Source organism: Petromyzon marinus, chromosome 6, assembly GCF_048934315.1.
Source record: "Petromyzon marinus isolate PM22_M1 ecotype Great Lakes invasive population chromosome 6, UKy_Petmar_22M1.pri1.0, whole genome shotgun sequence".
In the NCBI taxonomy this organism is placed as follows: Eukaryota; Metazoa; Chordata; class Hyperoartia; order Petromyzontiformes; family Petromyzontidae; genus Petromyzon; species Petromyzon marinus.
In genome coordinates, this window is record NC_133672.1 from 15,587,770 (window position 1) to 15,607,418 (window position 19,649).

The 19,649-nt window shown below is 44.6% G+C and overlaps 1 protein-coding gene across 3 annotated transcripts in view; it reads left to right on the forward strand.

Moving 5' to 3' along the window:
• Positions 1–19,649, forward strand: part of LTBP1 (latent transforming growth factor beta binding protein 1) — a 57,908-nt gene that overhangs the window by 27,566 nt on the left and 10,693 nt on the right. For 2 of the 3 annotated variants that reach the window (XM_032947711.2, XM_032947713.2), the window contains 24 exons: positions 4,813–4,890; positions 5,266–5,388; positions 6,821–6,982; positions 7,412–7,594; positions 8,108–8,130; positions 8,377–8,416; positions 9,007–9,105; positions 11,038–11,172; positions 11,610–11,735; positions 11,898–12,026; positions 12,357–12,479; positions 12,631–12,750; positions 12,872–12,997; positions 13,146–13,268; positions 13,386–13,502; positions 13,709–13,834; positions 14,550–14,672; positions 15,245–15,376; positions 16,687–16,812; positions 16,940–17,083; positions 17,693–17,869; positions 18,188–18,274; positions 18,392–18,520; positions 18,800–18,940. In XM_032947711.2, coding sequence (XP_032803602.2) covers positions 4,813–4,890; positions 5,266–5,388; positions 6,821–6,982; positions 7,412–7,594; positions 8,108–8,130; positions 8,377–8,416; positions 9,007–9,105; positions 11,038–11,172; positions 11,610–11,735; positions 11,898–12,026; positions 12,357–12,479; positions 12,631–12,750; positions 12,872–12,997; positions 13,146–13,268; positions 13,386–13,502; positions 13,709–13,834; positions 14,550–14,672; positions 15,245–15,376; positions 16,687–16,812; positions 16,940–17,083; positions 17,693–17,869; positions 18,188–18,274; positions 18,392–18,520; positions 18,800–18,940 — 2,892 coding nt within the window. The remainder of the gene's footprint in view (positions 1–4,812; positions 4,891–5,265; positions 5,389–6,820; positions 6,983–7,411; positions 7,595–8,107; positions 8,131–8,376; positions 8,417–9,006; positions 9,106–11,037; positions 11,173–11,609; positions 11,736–11,897; positions 12,027–12,356; positions 12,480–12,630; positions 12,751–12,871; positions 12,998–13,145; positions 13,269–13,385; positions 13,503–13,708; positions 13,835–14,549; positions 14,673–15,244; positions 15,377–16,686; positions 16,813–16,939; positions 17,084–17,692; positions 17,870–18,187; positions 18,275–18,391; positions 18,521–18,799; positions 18,941–19,649) is intronic. The other variant, XM_032947712.2, reaches the window with a different exon arrangement.

The window sequence follows — 19,649 nt, forward strand, 5'->3', positions numbered from 1 at the left end:
ATTGTTAAAGATTACGTTTTTGAGCCAAATCTTAGCGGTTGCAAATGCACCCATATTTGTCCAAATTAATTCTGTGATATTAAAACGGGGCTTGTATGTACGCTGGGTTATTGCATATGATATAACCGATAAGCAGCACTGAGGCTAATAAGTCAAATGATCAGATCAATCATGTTTTTAGTAAGTTTGATCTTGTTTGCATAAACTACCTATCTTAAGCTCTTAAAAGACATTTCCTTCGTAGAAGTTCGTTGAGTGGCCGAGTAGGAGTTGCAAGGACAAATATATATGTTACATGTCAAAACTAGTCCAGAGTTTGCTTGTACTTAATCGATGCCGCTAAAATTATGCAGCCCCAGAAGACCATGGGCTGTGTAAAAAATATTTTTGTTATTCTGTGGGGAGATGGATATGTGAAGGAGACATTGTCTGCTTTAACTCCTTTGCTCCTTATATTTTTCCAACGACGCGATTTTATTATTTTTTGACATGCACACAGATAATTATCTGCATATTATTATGAAGAAATGGCACATCAATATTGTTTTAGTCATTGTCATTGCAAGGTTTGAACTTTGGCACCAGTATGCAATGGAACAATTTTACAACAAATGGCACAGGGTATTGTTCACTTTACAGGAGATGACGCACTTTTTTTAATTCCCCCACAGTCATTTACAGCGACAGTGGTTCGATTGAACTTCAGTTTTCAAACTGGAACCATCTATAAACGCAACAAGCTACATACAATACAGCACTAAGGTTCCAGCATGTGCTGTATTTCATATTGTTTAGCGAAGCTAGTTAATACATTAATTTATCCCATTTATGATTTATTATGATACAAAATACTGTACTTTAATCTATCCTTGATCAGGAGTAGTTTCACTTTTTTCCCAGTTTCCACCAAATCCCCTTTCATAGTTTACATAAGCTCGGCATGATATTAGCTAATATTCATTGGTCTTATCTATCATTTGATTGATTGTATATATGAGGTCAATAGTACAAACACATTTTCTGAAACCAGGTTAATCTTTAGGGGAGATTGTTCCCTCAATCGATCATTGTTAAATTCTCGACTAACTTCATGAACCATCTATATATATGTGTTATGAGGCGAAGGGTTCTGCAGTTCTTAAAATCAGTTTTGTCTCTGGGCTTCAATGTCATATATTTAATGTCTGCTTGTATACATTTAGAAAATAGGTCCACTCATTTTGATTCAACGGCTGCTTTGTCTTCTCTGACGGTGGCCACAGTTAAGAGGTTAATGATGCCCGCAAGATTCAACGGAAGTATATAGGTTCCTATGGAGTTGGGAGTGGGTTCTTTTGGTAGCGGTGCTGACGGGCGTGAAAAACTGCTTGACTTTTCTATCAAAGTAAATGTGATTCATGAACCCTGGAGAGCTGAGAAAAAAAATTAAATCCTCATCAAATTATGGCTCCACAAGGATAACTCCAACTCAATCGTGTGATTCATGAAGCGTGTTTTTTTTTATATATATACATGGCACTGCTATGAAGTTATCCTGCAACGATTTTCCAACGTTTGCATTCCAGAATCTCAAAGAGAATGCAAAGAAAAGATTAATGTTTTATGATAAGTACCCACTTGCCTCAAACCTGCATAATTTTCCACGAGGAATCTGCCACCATCATCCTGCATTCCCAAATGACAGAAACAAGTGCCTCTATCTGCCTTTCCTGTTGAAATGGTGTCGAGATGACGTTCAATAACAACTCGTCCGCTTTACCGAATGCCGAGTTGCACACTTACCTTGGACCTTTCCAGAGGAGGAGAAGTTTTCCTCCAGGAGTCATAGCCAGAGAGTGATGCTCCCAAGTCCACAGCACTTTTTCGGCTCGGACTTGTGCAGCGTTCGCACCCTCTTCATTGAAGGCCATCCTAAAATGTGCGCCGCCTTTCTCTTCTGTGAGCTTTTACGTTTGGGATTAGCGCAGCTCCGCCGTACACATGCCCTAAAAGAAAACGAGCCGAGTTTTGACTTGCTTCGTCACGTGCTGTCACAGTCTCAAACCTATTGCTCCGTAGCGCACCTCCTCGTGATAAGGTAACTCGGAGCATTCCAGTGTGTTGTGGGATCATCTCTGAGTCATCCGTCTCCTGTCAGGTACACACAGTGCGCTGATGGCCTCACTGCAAACAAAAATAAGATTTTTTTTTCCACCGGCTGTTGAAAAAAAGATTAATGTTGGAAATCCTGAAAGTGAACAGTATGAAGAGATATATCCCCGAAGTGTTGTAAGATAGATTACTTCATGAAATGTTATGGTTACCTTAAGAAGGCATCACTCTTCAAAAGTTGGGTTATTTATTTTCTTTAAGAAGGTAAATTGTGCAATTCTCATGGGGAACGTTGCTTCTCTCACTTGTGTTTTGTGATACGAAGCGGGCGTGCTTACATTTCTTTGATCCTTGAGCATAGCAATGTCACTCAGTAACGTGTCGCACGTTTCCATGCTGCTGGGACAATAACTGGACGGTCGTGTTTGTTTCCCGATTTAACTGGCAAGAGAGATGAAAGGGCCTCTGCAATGCAGGCGTGGAATGGTTTTGGCCGGAAAAGCCACATGACTCTTGTCAAGCCTCAGTTTGCAGATGATGTCCCCATGCGAACTATGAGTGGTGACAGCTCTGGCTGCGTGTCGGTTAAAAATGGATGTTGCCGTGCACAAGTGATGACAATTGGATTTGCCATCTTGCGATCATAATATTTCCTGTTGACAAAGAAAGAAAATTGTGGCTGGCAAGTGGTATTTACAAAAGGAAATTTGCCATTGGGAAACTTTGGCGAGCGTGGCACCAAAGACAATGCGGTCCCACACGAACTTTTCATTTCATTTCGGCATTTAACAGTTTATCTGAATGCATCTTTTGGAACCCAGAGCCAGCACGATTACCGGTATACATTTATATCCGTATTTTCTGTCGTTTACTGCTGAGCTACATAGCTCATGAAGGTCATTTGCCTGCCACAGGCATGCAATTTCATCAAGCCGATTATGTTTCTTCAGCCTAGTTGGCAGATCCCGCTTAGCGGTACAAGTGTCAAGTACGAGCAAGATGCATGGCTCTGTTTCCAGGCTCGATTAGAGGTGTTAATCCTCCAGCGCTCTCCTTCGTGTTCTCCGAAACACTGAGAGCCTAGCGAGTGTGAACCCTAAGCACAGAGGTGGCGGTACTTCACAGGACAGTGTGACAGATGTAGCCGAAAGGCGTGGGTCAGGAGCAGTGGCATGGCTCGGAAACCACTGGACTCGCACGCTTGCTGTCCTAGGAGGAAAGTCAACACGCGGAAGGGGCGCATCTCTCTGTCGCAGCCTGTGCCTGACAGCCATGGGTGGCAGAACAAGGAGGCATTGATGGGCGCTGAGTGTGGCCCCCCCGTGTGATTGAGACAAATGCTCTGCCAGTTTCCATGCGGTATAGCAGCAGTGGGGTTTGCAGGTGCAGAGCACGCATTCTCCAATCAAGAGTGCAGCGTCGTGCATTCACCGGCGACGTGATTTGGCTCTATTCATGCAGATCTATTTATGTAAAGGCAAGGGCACTCGGAAATCCTGGTTGTTGCCCCCTCTGTGCATGCATTGGACAGCTTGAAAAAAAACTACTCAGTGGAACACTTGCGGGGACATATTGTGACTTCTCAATGTTGATCATTATTTAATCCTTAAGTGCTGGACTCATCAAATATTTCCTCAAGCTGAACATTTCTGCTGCCTTGGATGCCATCGGAATGGCCCAAGACTGTATATTAGTAATATATTAGTTATATGGCTCTTATTCTGTATGTGGTGCCCATATGCAATCACCATATGTGTATGTCTGTTGAACTTCTCTCGCACCGTACTAAATTGTTGTGCATATTTTAACATAAAAAGTGGTTAAAACACCTACTGCAGTGTGTATATAGGTGGTCTATGTCAAATGGTGAATTTGTTTCAAATGAACATTCTAAGGATTTAACTGGCAAAGTTTTGAGTGGGTAGACTTTTGCAATTTCACACATTCCACGAAGCATTGGCCAGCCTGGTTTTTAAGGGCTGGATAATCTCACTCTGGCAGCTTCAACCACACGTCCAAGTCTATAGCCACCACCCTTTTATACCTACCACAGTAAACATAAATGAAAGGAATGTCTTTGGCAAAGAGAGAGCTGTGATTATCATCACGGAAAATTCAGCGGCCGCCTTGTTACTTTGGTATTTGTTTTCTCCTATGTTGTTGAGTGGCCTGAGTTTAGAATAACCCTTCAGAGTGTTCACTGCTGCTATTATACTGCTCAATAATTTGTATTGTGCAAAAAAACACACTAAGGAAATATGTCTTGCTTTAATTATCTTCTAGTACATATAGTCTGCTTGATTTCGAGTGTTTCTTTAGTGTGTTTGAGTTATCCTGCCCCCTGGCATAGTAATGTGGAATGTGGCACCATCACAGGCTCATGGCCGACATTCTACACACTCCTATGTGCAAGGGGACATTTTGGCTTTGACTGTCATACAGTAAGTATAATTGTTGGATTTGATATAGCAAGGAAGACTAATGAAGGGACCATTAAATTTTGATTTAAAGCTTTCGTGATTGCAGGGATTCGTATTCTTGGTTCTTTCGGTAAAGTCACGTAGAAGGGAAACAATAAAATAATCAAAATATAAATTATTGTTTTATATATTTATTATTTAATTGTTTCCCTTCTACGTGACTTTACCGAAAGAACCAAGAAAATGAAGGGACCATTGTTTTTTTTCCTCAAATGTTGGGCTTTTGTGTTTTTTTTCGCAGTTCAGACACAGCCTGGGAGCAGTGCCATGGTCGAGTGCACACAGGGCTTCAAGAGGGAGAGTGCAACCCAGTGCCGAGGTGAGCGCACGTGCCAGGGCTGGCCTGCGCCGTACTCGGCCCCCGCTGCTCTTGCCACAGACGAGACAAAATCAGTGCGGTGCCAGTGTTAGTTGCAAACCTGTGCATCACCTGTCCGGTTCGTAGTTTATAATCTGGTGTTTCCTGTGATAAAGAGGTGATCATTTGCTTTTGATGTGTTCTGGAGATGTTCACTCCTATAATTGATATGCCGTTCAACACCATTTTCATTGGCTTGGCTGTAAGTTTATGGAAAATTCTTATCTCGTGATAACCGTGTTTCCCTTGGGTCCTATTTAATAGCTAGCGTCAGACAGGCTGCTCCACAGCCAAGCGCCCGGAAGTTCACTCTTGTCTTCCCCACCATGCTGCTAGATATCAACGAGTGCCTGATCCAGGGCGCGTGCCCCAATGCCGACTGCCTCAACACCCAAGGCAGCTACAGGTGCATCTGCAAGTCGGGCTTCACCCTGGATTCCACCACCAATCGCTGCATATGTGAGTCTGCCCTCGAGATCACAGGCTCGTTGAGGCTTCACGGAGAGGCACACGTGCCATCGTCCGAGTCGTCGCACTATCTGAATAATGTTCCAAACATCATACAGTAAAAGCACTGAAACATTGTCATTTCATAGTTTGTGTATATTAAATTTTTTATATTTTAACCTGATTCTCAAGATGAATTACCCAGCAAATTTAACATGCTTGTACGGCACCTCGTAATGTGAACATTAGCGCAAATCTTTTTTTTCATCGTTATGATTGACATCGCCATTGTCTACAACCATAAGTAAAATGATGGAATTTTTGTATTAATTGTAAAAAATATGCTTTAAAAAACTGTGTTTTCTGTGAGACTGCATAGGTTTCGCTCATATTCCTGGGGGAGAGTTTGTTCGTGTAAGAACGTCAGTCCAATATTCAATTTCTTTTTGGAATGTTGGATGCAGCATGTGTGAATGCCGTTTGATTGACTTGGACTTTCAGACCGCTTGAAACACATCTCAATGTATTTCTCATAGCATGAGCTCCTCTGACTTGACCCTTAAGGCACACTGGCTCTTTAAGCCGACTTGTAACATTGATGGCGTGTCGAGTATTTGGACGTATATCTCAGCCACAAACAGTGGGGCCAGTGTTTTGTATATTTAGGCTACAATTTGATCGAGTGCAGTCATAATTTCATCATTTAGCGTGGAAGATTTTTACTCCTAAATGTATTGGTGTGCTCCATCATGAAATTTTTGAAAATAATAATTATGCATAAGTGTGTTTTACTTACTCCAAAATAAACAAAATGATTGATGTGTAGTTTTCCTTCAGGTTTACGGTGAATGGTTAATTCATTTCACCTTAAAATTTACAAACTAATAAACAATAACCCCGCGAAAAAAATAACTTTACTTAGTGTACTTGCGTGCGTGTCAGTGTTGACATTCATACTGGTCGCCGTTTGAAAATAACTCGCCGCTACATTATTTTTAGTCGTACTGGTAGTGGCTTAAGTCATTGCCTGAAGTTGGAATATTGAGCCGCTAACAAGCTCGCAACCATTGTTAGTAGTTCGTTTGTTTACAATGCGCCTTTTACAGAGAAACCATCAGCAAAGCGCACACCTCAAACATTACACAGCACAAGCAGCTTTAACCATCACCATCAAATGGCCCTTGACGTGATGTGAAACTACGTGACGAAAACCACGAAAATAAACAGTGAATAACGCTGACATAATTGCGACAGGATTCCTTTGTTTTCAAATACTTGCCGTTATCCAAAAACAACCTAAAGCACTCGAATTCATCTCTCCACGCTGCTCATTTCATGTAGCACATTTAGTAACTGCCCCTGCCACATCCATCACGGTGACATTTCACATTTTACCTGGTTTTTAATTGCCGAGTGCTACCCCACCACCCTTTCCTGTGCCCAGCCAACAAGGCGCTGGCGGAGGAGAAGGAGCTGTGTTTCCACATGGTGGTGGAGCACCGTTGCCAGCACCCCCTGCCTGTGCCCGTGTCCCGGCCCGTGTGCTGCTGCTCCGTGGGTGTGGCCTGGGGCTCCGACTGCCAGCGTTGTCCCGCCAAAAACTCGGGTGCGTGCGTGTGTGCGTGCTCAAACATGCGCGCGGAGCGTGCCACGCACGGCTGCGAGTGCACGGGCAAGTGGGTGTCTTTTGATGCCTATTGAAAGACGGCTTCGGAATGATTAAGTCTTATAACCTGGATGTGTTTTGAAAAAAGATAGGGGAAAAAAGTAAGTCTCGGTGTGTCAATGACTGAGGGTGAATTTGGAAATGTTTTAACCTAAAATGTTGACTAACAGTTAGAAAATATTAATCCGCTTCGCTCCACATGCAGAAGCAAAATGATGAATAAAACAGAGCTTATGATAAGACGGGTGGAGTGTTAGTACAGTGGTCCACATGCTGCATTTCGTGCACACGCACCCGACATCGATTTCAAACCGCGGCTAGGACAGCTCAATCTTTACGTTGACTTCCTCTGCCATGCTGCATGTACAGATGCCTACGTTGAGATCTGCCCGGCGGGGCCGGGGCTGGTCTACCACCGCAATCCCGACCCCGTCGTCATGGAAACCATCTGGCTGCACCCTCCACGGCTCGATGATACGGTTCCCAACGAGGCACCGCCACTGCCGGCACCGACCACCCGGCCCACGCCCGCCGCTCCACCTCCCACCGCGCGTGAGACACCCCCCCCCTCCTCCTCTGCCCCTTGCGAATGTTTCTATCACACAATACGGCTCGGCATTGTCATGCGTCGAAGGGTCCCTCCACGTTTAGGTTCATAACTTGGGGTGCACGCGCCCCTTAGCGGTGCGAGATGCCCTTTCTGGCGGTGCGAGACATGACAATGTTTTTTGGGTATAAATCATCGAAACGCAAATTAATCATGAACATGTAAGTACAACCGCTGCGTTTCATCAAACCTATGTGTTTATTAACGTTAAACATGTTTTTACGATTGAGAACCAAAGGGGTGCAAGGCTGCAGTAAACGTTAAGAACCTTAGAGTATTTGGCTGATATTTCCATATGACAAGCCACATCGTTGAGCTGTCGTTTGTGGCCAGGTCGCGTCTGAAAAGGAGCTAAACATAGTTTAGTCCAAGTTTAGTTAAATTCCGTAGAGCACACGGCAACGAAAATGCAGGTTATAATTTGTTAAACAGCAGGCTTCTGTGTTTTTGTTTTGCAGCTGTTCCACGTAGGGAAGCAATGGTAAGATTTTTTTAAGTATTTTATTTACATACAAACATTAAATGTGAGATGTTTGGATGTGAAGGTAATGTCGGAAAGTATTTATGCGACCGGATGCACATTCTTGAGACTGATATATATAGGGATTTGAATGTATTGTCATTGCGTGCGCAAATCTTAATGCTAATATAACATGATTTTCATGTTACCTATAAATATGCGTGCCTTAAACATTTTCATGCAATAACAATATGCCTTTGCTTTCAGACAACTCCACCCCAGCGTGAACCCACAATACAAATGAAAGGTTTGTGATTTTTTTTGTCATTTTGCTCATCATAAGTTTACACATCATTGCAGGAATGCAATCTTTATTGTGTGCTGTCATCCGGTCCATGTCGTCAAGCTATGAAATAGCCAGCGACGTACGGGTGCCGTCAGGCGCACGTCTACTCAGCGAGTGCTGAGCGAAACGTGGCCACCAAATACTTCCCCCCCCCAAAAGAATCTGCCTTTTTAGAGCCTTTCACGCTCGCTGATCCAGGCAGGGCCTTCACGCTTTGCTGAACGCGTTATGGCTCAAACTGTGGCTTAGCGGGGAAGAAATATGCATCCTGCATCCGTCATGCAATCGTGCTGCACTGGAAATGTACCTTACCCAACAGTTATCGATAACGCTCGGCGGATAACTTTTTTTCCGTGTTACTCTTGTGTAGCAGTGAGAGACAGAGAGAGAGAGAGATCTGTTAACAGGATGTCACGTGTATTTGTGTGCTTGGTTGTCATCAGCTTTTTAGAAAATAGAACTTGTCATCTTTTTCCCGGAATCCCTCGAGGCAGCACTTTGATTTGTGTGTGTGTGTGTGCGTGTGTGTGTGTGCCCATCTCTTCAATCAGAGCGGCTTATTTCAACTGTGGCACCGAAGCAGGTGGACCCCGAGGTGACCACGAAGAAAAACGCACTAAGCATCATTACTCCCGAGGAGCCTGACACAGGTGGAAGAAGGAATGCATGCATCTGTGTGTCTGCGTGCGTGTATGGGGGGAGCGGTAATGTAGCGGTTAGCGCTACGCTGCGCTACAAACCTGGCAACCCGGGTTCGATTCCCGCTCACGGCCAACACCAGTGACGATTATCTGAACCGGCCCTGGGCCTCCCCTAGGTCGACTCAGCCTCAAATGAGTACCTGGTGCGATGTGTAAACGTCGCCACTAGGGAGACAAAGGCGGCCGGGCGTGGTGTTGGCCACCCACCCCCTCATGCGCCGTTCTGGCCTTCATCGGTGCTCACTAGCAGGACTTGCTCCAGCAGTCTGTCAAGGCTATACGGGGGATCTTTGTCTTTGTTTCATCTGTGTGTGTGTGTGGATTGGTCATGCAGTGGTCTGCACATTGCACAATAAACCCAGTGACCCCAGTTAGATTCGCGCTTATGACCAATATCAGTGGCGAATATATAAATCGGTCCTGGGCTTCCCGTCGGTCGTCTCAGCCTTATATGAGTACATGGAACATTGTGTAAACAGCACTGGGGAAACAATGGTGGCCAAGCATGGTGTTGTGTGCCGGGCCAGCCTTCATAGGTGCTCACAAATAGCACTTGCCTCAACAGTTTATGAAAGGGTATACGGGGGTCTTTGTGTGTGTGGATTCAGCATTAGCTTTTTTCCTACAATGCATAATATCTACCAAAAAAACATAATTTAGAATTTGAATTCACTTATGTTTTTTTATGTAGTTTTTAGTTTAACATAGCGGTCTTCATGCAAATGACATCGCAAAATGGCTTAGGGACCCACAGAAGGCAGCCAGGCATTGAGCCAACACCGACAATTGCCCAATATCTGGAGTCCCCTATGTATGAATATTATTCCAGTCTATTAAGTAAAATAGCTTTAAAAAAAAACCGCGTACTTTATGTCCTTATTCTCGCTCGCCAAATTCTATATAAAACGTGGCTCTACTCTCGTTACGTGAAGTCACTCTCTTTCATAGTTGCCATGCCGTCCAAACTCTAGTTTGCTCTATCCGTCTTATTTCCATGCAAGTCTGCGAAATACCTTGCAACTAATGCCACCTGTTCGTTCAACTGCCACATTTGATATCAAAGATTTGGATGATTGCCCTTATTCTTCTTCCATGGGCGTTGCTTAGAATGCGATTGGGAGTGGCCACTGGTAAAACAAACAAACAAAAGCAAATTAGCCATCGCCAAAAACACGTGTTCGATTTTCATATCTATTATGACATTGTATCTAACACATGTGACGTTTACCCTAAGTCCTCGTGCAAAACCACATCTGGCAGCATAATCAGAGTAATTTTAAGTTTCAATATGTAACTTATCCGTGAAGTTGTTTTCGTAGCTTGTCTGTACGCCCCTCCCGTAATTGTGCATTGTGTTGGTGTTGAGTTGTTCTTTTGTTGTATTTGTGCATTCAAAAAAATATTTACAAATTACTTTCGTCATTGTTACTGCCTTCCTCGTGGATCTGTTTACGCAGCTCTGAAGAGGTTTCTGGTTTTTGGGGCTATTTTTTTGTCGCTGCTACGACAGCTTCAGGGCAGCAACCATGGAACTATTTAAATTACTATCCATAACCTGTCACAAGAACCCCCTGTGTGACCAGGTGTTACCATCATCACAGAGTTTATGGCTGTTATCAACCATTTTAAAGTGCTGTTGTCAAAGCAAAATATGTTTGCTTGTAATGTCACCGACGTTCTCAACACTCCTGCGATCAATTAGAATTAGTTTTTAAATTGCTGTGTTTAACGTTCTTGTGCATGATAAATCAATGTAATACTTTGTTTTACCCTCCAAGGTTCTCATCATAGACCATGTGATACATCTCAATGGGTTCTGACTTGGTTGTAAATAAAGCACGGTGCTGACTAACGATTTGTGTGGTGACTGATTTGCTGCAGGCCCGAGGGAGTCGGATATCTGCTTGCTGCGGCCGAATATCTGCGGGCCCGGCCAGTGCTACAACCTGGACGTGGGCTACACTTGCACGTGCCATTTTGGCTACCAGTACAACGAGCAGCTGGGCCGCTGTGACGGTACACAATCCTCTGCTCCACCTGTAGTCACTCAAACGCATGCGATGTAGTCCTGGTTTGCTCAACATTATATTTTGCTTGACTTAAAGCTTTCGTGACTGCAGGAATTCATATTCTTTGGGTCTTTCGGTAAAGTCACGTAGATAGGTTCAAAGAAAATAACAAAAAAACTACGACGCTTTGACCGAAACACAAGCGGTCGTCTTCAGGAGTGGTCGTCTTTGCGATCGAAACGTCGTAGTTTTTAGTTTTTTCTTTGAACCTGTCTACGCGACTTTACCGAGAGACCCAAAGAATATTATATTTTGCGTGCATTACTGCGTTTCAAATCTTTGTCGAGCATACTGCTTGAAGTGAAAATAAGTATTGAATGCGGGCTGTTGTGTCGGACCCTGTGTCTGGCCCATTGCCTACCCCCTCCTCCCCCTCCGCTGTAGATATTGACGAGTGCAGCACGGTGCCACGGCTCTGTGCCAACGGGCGGTGTGAGAACGTCATTGGCAGCTTCCGCTGTATCTGCAGACCCGGATTCATTTTTGATGACTCTGGAGCAGAGTGTCAAGGTAGTCTCATCTGTCACTAATAAGTACAGTCGTCATTTCGGCCTTCAGTCACGTCACTGCATGAACGTTCACATGACTCGGCACATTAATCAATTCTGCCTTCAGTTTATGCCACTGCATGAATGTTCACCGCTTTGTCCACCTGTTTGCCCGGTTGCCCAGAAGTGGACGAGTGCATGTCCGACCCATGCCAAGGCAAGGGGCGCTGCATCAATATACCTGGCTCGTACGCCTGCCAATGCAACCATGGCTACATGCCCGTCGGACGGAACAATTTCAAGACCTGCCAGGGTATGCTCACGGTTTGAAACCTGCAGTGCCAAACCAAACAGAACAAAATCCCAAGCTTTTGCATCTTAATGACATATCTTTAAAAAAAGATTTGCTTGAATTGCAAGAAAAATTTTACATTCTTGGGTCTTTAGGTAAAGTCACGAAAATAACTAAAAAAAATAACAAAAAACTACGACGTTTCGATCGCAACACAAGCAATCGTCATCAGGAGATATGTTATGTTTGTATTTAGTTAGCTCGGTCCTTATTCCATATATTTTGAAAGTACTTGCATAAACTTGTTGGCATAATTTGAGCTAATTCCATACTGCCATTGAATTCCATCAGACATCAACGAATGTCTAAAGGTGAACAAGTGCATCGGTGGCCGCTGCATCAACCTGCCCGGATCGTATCGCTGCGAGTTCTGTGACGCGGGACACGTGATGAACACGCGTGGCCAGTGCGAAGGTAAGGCCTCAGCCCCGACAGCCTGCCGCGTTGTGTCGGATGAAACAACTGAATAAGGGCCTGTGTGTGAAAGCGGCATCGGAGCACCGCACCGGCACACACGTCGGCTGCGTCCAGTCACCCAAACCCTATAACCCTTGCACTGCCGCAGATGTGAACGAGTGCCGCAACCCCAACACCTGCCCCACTGCCAAGTGCGTGAACACGCCGGGTTCCTATGAGTGCGTGCGCTGCCCCAGTGGCTTCGAGGGCCGCAACGGTCACTGCATCGGTACCTTACGCACTGTCCACGGCACCATTTACACCGCAACGGTCCTTCTTAACCACGCGGTAGTCCGCTGACAGGCCCCCCCCACCCCCCCCACCCGCTCCTGTATGGTGCTGTGTTTCAGATGTCGACGAGTGTGCGGACGGGAACGTGTGCAGCAACGGGATTTGCGCCAACACGGAAGGCTCTTATTCGTGCACACCTTGTGGCACCGGCTTCCGCTTGACCTCCAATGGCAAGGCCTGTGAAGGTACGGGACTGGAGACCGGTGGGGGTTTATTTTCTCCGTAGCACCACTTGACTGTCTTCTCTACTTACACGTGCGAAAGCAACTGCAGTCGGGATGACGGTAAGAGGCCGGGCATTCATGCAGCGTGCGGTGTGTTTTTTGCCTGCAGACATTGATGAGTGTCAGAATGGGATTGTGTGTGGAGGCGGAGATTGTGTGAACACTCGGGGCTCCTTCCAGTGCGAATGTCAGCCCGGCTACCATCTGTCCAGTGGCGGGGACCAGTGTGAAGGTATAAGCCGGTCGGAGTGTCGTGGGGTATGCACTCTTTGACCGTTGATATTTTTTTTTTAAATGTTCCATTCCAGTGTTGTGCTTGAAGTTGTTTTGGGTGGTGTTTGGACGCGAGATGTGGATGAGTGCAGGGAGGGAGCCTGCCAGGATGGCGAGTGCCGGAATTTGCCTGGCTCCTTTTCCTGCGTCTGCCCTGCCGGCTATGAGCTAACAGCCAACCAGCGCTGCACCGGTAAAGCCACCTTACTCCTTTCATTTGCAATAGACAATTTCAAACTTGGCAACGTGTAGAAGTTATACAATGTGTACGTGCATATATATTTTAATTCCGAAATGTTTAATTTGTATTGACCTTAATGTTTTTTAATTACATAGGTGCACAAAGTTGATCTGACCTTCACCCCCTTACACCTCCACAATGTATTTTCCCCCTGGCAGATATTAACGAGTGCCTCTCAGAGTCTGTGTGCGAACCCCATGGGGACTGCCTCAACACCGATGGATCCTTCTACTGTGTGTGCCATCATGGTTATAAATCCTCTGCCAACGGACGCTTCTGCAAAGGCACGTGGCAGTGGAACATCTGCAGCTCGGTTCACCTCCTGACCAAGAGTTCTGTAGACGGGGGCTTTCTCAAAAAAATTAGCCGAATACTGTACATATATTTTACCAAGGAAATGTTAATTGTGACAGTGGTAATGTTATAATAATAGGGTTTTCCCCTTTTTTCTGGCAACAAAACTGAAACCTTTTTACAAGGATTCATGTTTGCATTAACCACAATACCTGTAGTAAAAATGCAAACAAAAATCATACTATGATAATATATGCATTGTCCTTGAAACTGATTGGTCCACACCAAGGGACGGCTTTCTTTTGAGCCTCGACCCAATTGGTGCTCGACCAGATGACGCCAAAAGGCGTACAGCTCAGACAATGCACTATCAAAGTAATGAGGACTCGGGGTGAACATCTACATCATAACATTTTGGTACTGGCAAAGGAGGTCTAATGATATAGGTATTGTGGTTAATGCAGACATGAATCCTTGTAAAAAGGTTTCAGTTTTGTTGCCAGAAAAAAAAAAGGGGAAAAACCCTCTTATTACATTTTGGTACTGGCAAAGGAGGTCTAATAAAGAAGTGGTAATGTTTTTTTGTGGTCTGTGATTAAACACTACTTTAACTCTTTAAGCAAAATGGGAGGTCTTTTAAAAGTACGGTATATTTTTCGTGTTGGTGGGGTAGGGTAGCCCTGACTCTCACCCGGTTTTGTGCAGATGTGGATGAGTGCTCAGAGGGGCAGCACTGCCCTGGCGGGCAGTGCGTGAACACGGAGGGCTCGTTTACTTGCGAATGTGAACCTGGCCTGCGCCTCAATCCAGGCACCCACACCTGCGTAGGTGAGGTCCTAGCACAGCCAACAACATCCTCCATCTGCAGTCCTCGCAGCACCGAGCCCTTGAAAACACACAGGGCAATTATTTTTCGTGATGTTATACAATTAAGCTGTCAAACACTTGTTATTGGAAATAAAATACAATTGATGTTTTGTTAGATTTTCCTCTGTAAATTGTTGTGGTCTTTCCTGAAATGCATCACTACCCTATTTAGAGCCCCTTATATAACAGCAATTTCCAGATGTGAACTTATACGCATATGACAATTCTCCTCCATTGTGATTCAAAGAATACTTACAATTTGGAGTCACGATTCCAATCAAGGAGATCAATTCCTGTTCTAAACATCGTGGTGAATCTAGCAAACCTCTCTTGTCTGCAGGGTTTACATGAATGAATACGCACAACATACACAAATAGAAAAGAATAAATTATCACCACGCATGATTCCATAGATGTATGGTGAGCGTAAGCATCGATTTTAATGCTATGCATTATTTTGTGCCTAGAAAATGTGTATCATATACTGGTAATCAGTGACTAAGCTTTCTGCTTATCTCATTTCCCCCCTGCAGACATTGATGAGTGTGCGGAGTTTGACAGCAGCCGCTGTGGCTCCTGGCGCTGTGAGAACACGCACGGCTCGTACCGCTGCGTGCAGGCCTGCGACCGAGGCTACAGGCTCTCCTCCACAGCCGAGTGCCAAGGTGGGTACACCACACACACACACACACGTGTGTATTGGCCCTGCACACACCACACACACACACGTGTGTATTGGCCCTGCACACACCACACACACACACGTGTGTGTGTGTGTGCAGGGCCAATACAACACAAAGCAACGCGCGCACATTGTTAAAGGACCGCGATGTACAGAGTGCCTACCGTTGACGAGCGCCTTGCTTCCGGAGCACATTTAAACTGCACGTGGTTAATTCACACTCGCACTGCATGCCACGCTGCCCTCCTGGCCCACTTTGGTGTATGTATATGGAAGTTTTATAACTTGAACTCTTTACTGAAAAGGTCAAATGGTGTTGTGTTCTTTCATCGTTGTTCTTGAATGGGCATTCTGATAAACGATAAAATACCACTGATGATGCTCAACAGTCTATAGTGAGCTTTGCATTTAATGATATGTGTAAAGAACGTTTTATTGTGTAACAATTGCATCGATCACACAAAAAATATATGTGTAGACCATTCAATAACCAAATTATATCTAATAGATCATTACATTGCCAAACCCAAATGTCAATTATGCATCTTAATGTTGGGTGTGAGTACCTACGTGTTAAGTCAGATTAGATGTAGGATATCTTTAGCAATCAATGCCATTTTTTATTAAATGTACTATATTAGTGACGTCAACAAAGCTGTGAGATTATGGTGAATTTAACTTTCCATCTGAATTCCTGTTCTTATCCTTGACAGCACACTGCAGGTTCATGTCACTGTGCAGGTTACAGAAAGATTTAAACACAGTGCACTGTTTGCCTGTCTCACAACGGGATGTTGGCAGCTCTATAAAGGGTGCAAAATGGGACCCACCACATGCAGGCACATGATACAAATGAGAGCTGGACAGCTTTGAGGTCTGGTGGGTCTGGAAATTTATCTCATAGCCAGATATGCAATATTTCCCTTTTTCTAGAAGCAGTCCAGAGTTAAGTTGTGATGCTACTTAAGAGAGGGTATGGTAAAATGAAGTTACCAAATGAGAGCTCCTAAATCATGCGTTAAGGCCGCAGTGGAAGAGTTGGCGTGTTTATGGCTCTAAAATCGAGTACTTTTATGTGCGCGTTCTCTGGCTGGAACGGATGCATTACATCAAATCCAGATTTATTACAACAATACTTTCTACTTACACAGCTGTACTGTGTTACTTATGACAATGCTACGGCTCACCACCATCACCAGAGAATAACCCTTGCACTCGCGTTACTTTGCCACAGAAGGGACCGCCAAGCATCACAATAAGAGCTAATTTGATTTCCTTTCGTTTGTTGTGCAGACATTGACGAGTGCCTGGACGACACAGTGTGTGGCCGTAACGGATTCTGCGAGAACACAGAAGGCTCATTTAGATGCCTCTGTGACCAGGGCTACCATGACCTTCAGGATGGCCAGGAATGTATAGGTATGCGTGTTACGAATTAGCATTCGTTAGGTGTTGGCGCAGCCCATTGCACGTGCTCTTCGTCCAGTGCGATCGACCACAGCTGACCGTGCTGTGACATGCCTCTCCCTCCCCCTTGCCCCTCCAGATGTGAACGAGTGCGAGATGTTTAGCAGTGTGTGTGGCGACGATGCCCTCTGTGAGAACGTGGAAGGTTCCTTCCTGTGCATTTGTCAGCAACATAACAAGGAGTTTGACACCATGTCTGGAAAGTGTGTTGATCGCCATTCAAGTATGTCCCACTGCTCTCTCTCTCTCTCTTGGCCTAAATATGAATGTGTTTGTTGCACGCGGCAATTATTGTGCAAATGTCTGTAATTTCTGTACCACATTCACCTCATCCTATTTTAATGCACATGATTACTCTTTATTTGTTTCCAATAATCAAGGAAAATGTGGTTAAGTGGATTAAAACATTGTTTCGTAAAAGGTTTGGCAGAGATCATCGTGTTCAAGGAAGATTAAACTCAAAACGCAAATGGCTCTTGTCGAGTAGCTACACAAACTGTGTCCTGGGTTGTGTGGCGTCAGTTTGAAGCTTTGGTGATGAGAAAAAAATATATAATGCGACTCTCAGAGAGGGGCGCGGGCCCTCTAGTGATATCACCACAGTGTGAAAGCTGTACCCTTTTAATAAATCATTGCAGTGAGTTCACTAGATTGCTAATGCAGCATTAGAGTTAAACTCATATCAGCCAGCCTGAGACACATTGGCCAACTATTTGTCCATGTTACCAATTATTTTGGCTTGCATTTGTTTGAAAAGATTCCTGCTCCACTTGCCATCAGGCAAGCTGTGTGTGTAGAGTGTGATGTCTAACTCCGGTTTGTGGCTGCCCAGCTGTGGACTCTCGGGCACCGGGGGTGGAGACCAAGGAATGCTATGTCAACCTCAACGATGCCAACTTTTGTGACAACGTTCTGGCTGTCAATCTGACGCGGCACGAGTGCTGCTGTACCCTTGGCGCGGGCTGGGGTGACAACTGTGAGATCTACCCGTGCCCCGTCCTTGGCTCAGGTAAAAGCCGGACAAGGCTGTGGCCGATTTTTAAAATTCGAAACCTCAAACCTTAACATGAGTGCTCTGATTTGTGTGTTGGCTGAAAGGTATTTTTCACTGAGCTTTGGGGGAAAGTGGCATTGCCCTTATTTGCGGATGTATATATTTTTTATATATAAAAATAAAATCGGTGGGAAAGTGGTTTCTGCCATGCATGATCATGCCAATTCTGTTAATTTTTTGTTTTGATTTAGCATATGTGTATGTTTATTTCAATCTGAAAGTATTCTGAATAGGTTTAGTACAACATTTTTTGTGTCTGTTTGTTTTGTTCAGTGGAGTTCAAGAACCTTTGCCCTCATGGAAAGGGATTCATTCCAAATGAAGATATAGTGTATGACACCATCCCCCAAGATTTCAAAGGTCTGAAATATGGAGGAGTGACACGACATAAACCAGCAAAACACTGAGGATAAGGGCATGTTGGCCTGTAGGCTTCTAAGGATTTCATTGGCTGAAAACCCTGCTTTGGCTCCACAGATGCAGATGAATGCATCCTGTTCGGCCAGGAGATTTGCAAACGTGGCACCTGCCATAACACGGAGCATGGATACAAGTGCTTCTGCAAGTCAGGCTTCTACTACGACCGGCAGAAACTGGAGTGTCTCGGTGATGGATGCACTGGCCATGCTCACCCTCCTCAACAACAACAAAAACACACTCCCGACATACACGAACATGATTTACAATTTGCTGCCAAAGCCTGACCATAAAGGCCAGTGTCTTCCGCATGACCAGCGCGCGCCTTGCATTCTCGTGTACAATTGAGTGTGCCGTTGCGTTTTTATGTCCTTTTGCTGTGCATAGCAGTGGCCTTTGATGTAACACGCGATGCTTACTGCGTGTGTGTAGTCAATGGTGGCTTGTGTTTGTGGGTCCATTGTATAGACGTGGACGAGTGCACGGACGAGTGGAGCTGCGAGGGAGGGAGCTGCGTGAACACGGACGGCTCCTTCGACTGCTTCTGTCGCCCACCCCTCATCCTGGACTCCAACGGCAAGCGCTGTGTCAACAGCTCGGGCCTCCTGGGTATGCATGACTCTCCAACACATCTCCCCTTATGTCTTATTAAAGTAAAATATTTCCTTTTCATGGATATTACTTATTTGTATTCATATGCAGCATCCCAACTGTAATTAGTTTTTTTTTGTTGGATTGGGCCTCTTTAATCACATCTCTTTAGCAAATTGGACCCTGTGAATCACAGACATGTTTCCAGCCACGATATGATGATGCTTGAATTCGTTCAAACATCTAATTTACCATACTTTACATAATCATGAAATGTGGCTGAGGGTGTTACAGAGCAGTTACTGCACACACACACACGCGCAGTGTGTTCAGTCACAATCGTGTCGTTTTCTGCTTAAGAGGCTATTGTGGGACAGTAAAGGAGGGCTTCTTTCGGCGTGCGTCATTATGCTTCACGCTGCCTCTAATGGGAAACTTACCAGCATTTAAAATGAGAACGCATGTAAATTGCTCCCTCATGTTGTAAACCATTTGAATAAACATCCGCTCAGATTGCCTCCCAGCTTCGAGCCACATGGTGTGAACGTAAAGCTAACCAATATTACTCTTTCGTTCTTTCGGTAAAGTCAACGTAGGTAGAAAAATTAAATTAAATAATAAATATATATTTCTTAATATATTACTTTATATTTTATTTTTCTACCTACGTGACTTTACCGAAAAAACCAAAGAGTATGAATTCCAGCAGTCACGAAAGCTTCAAATC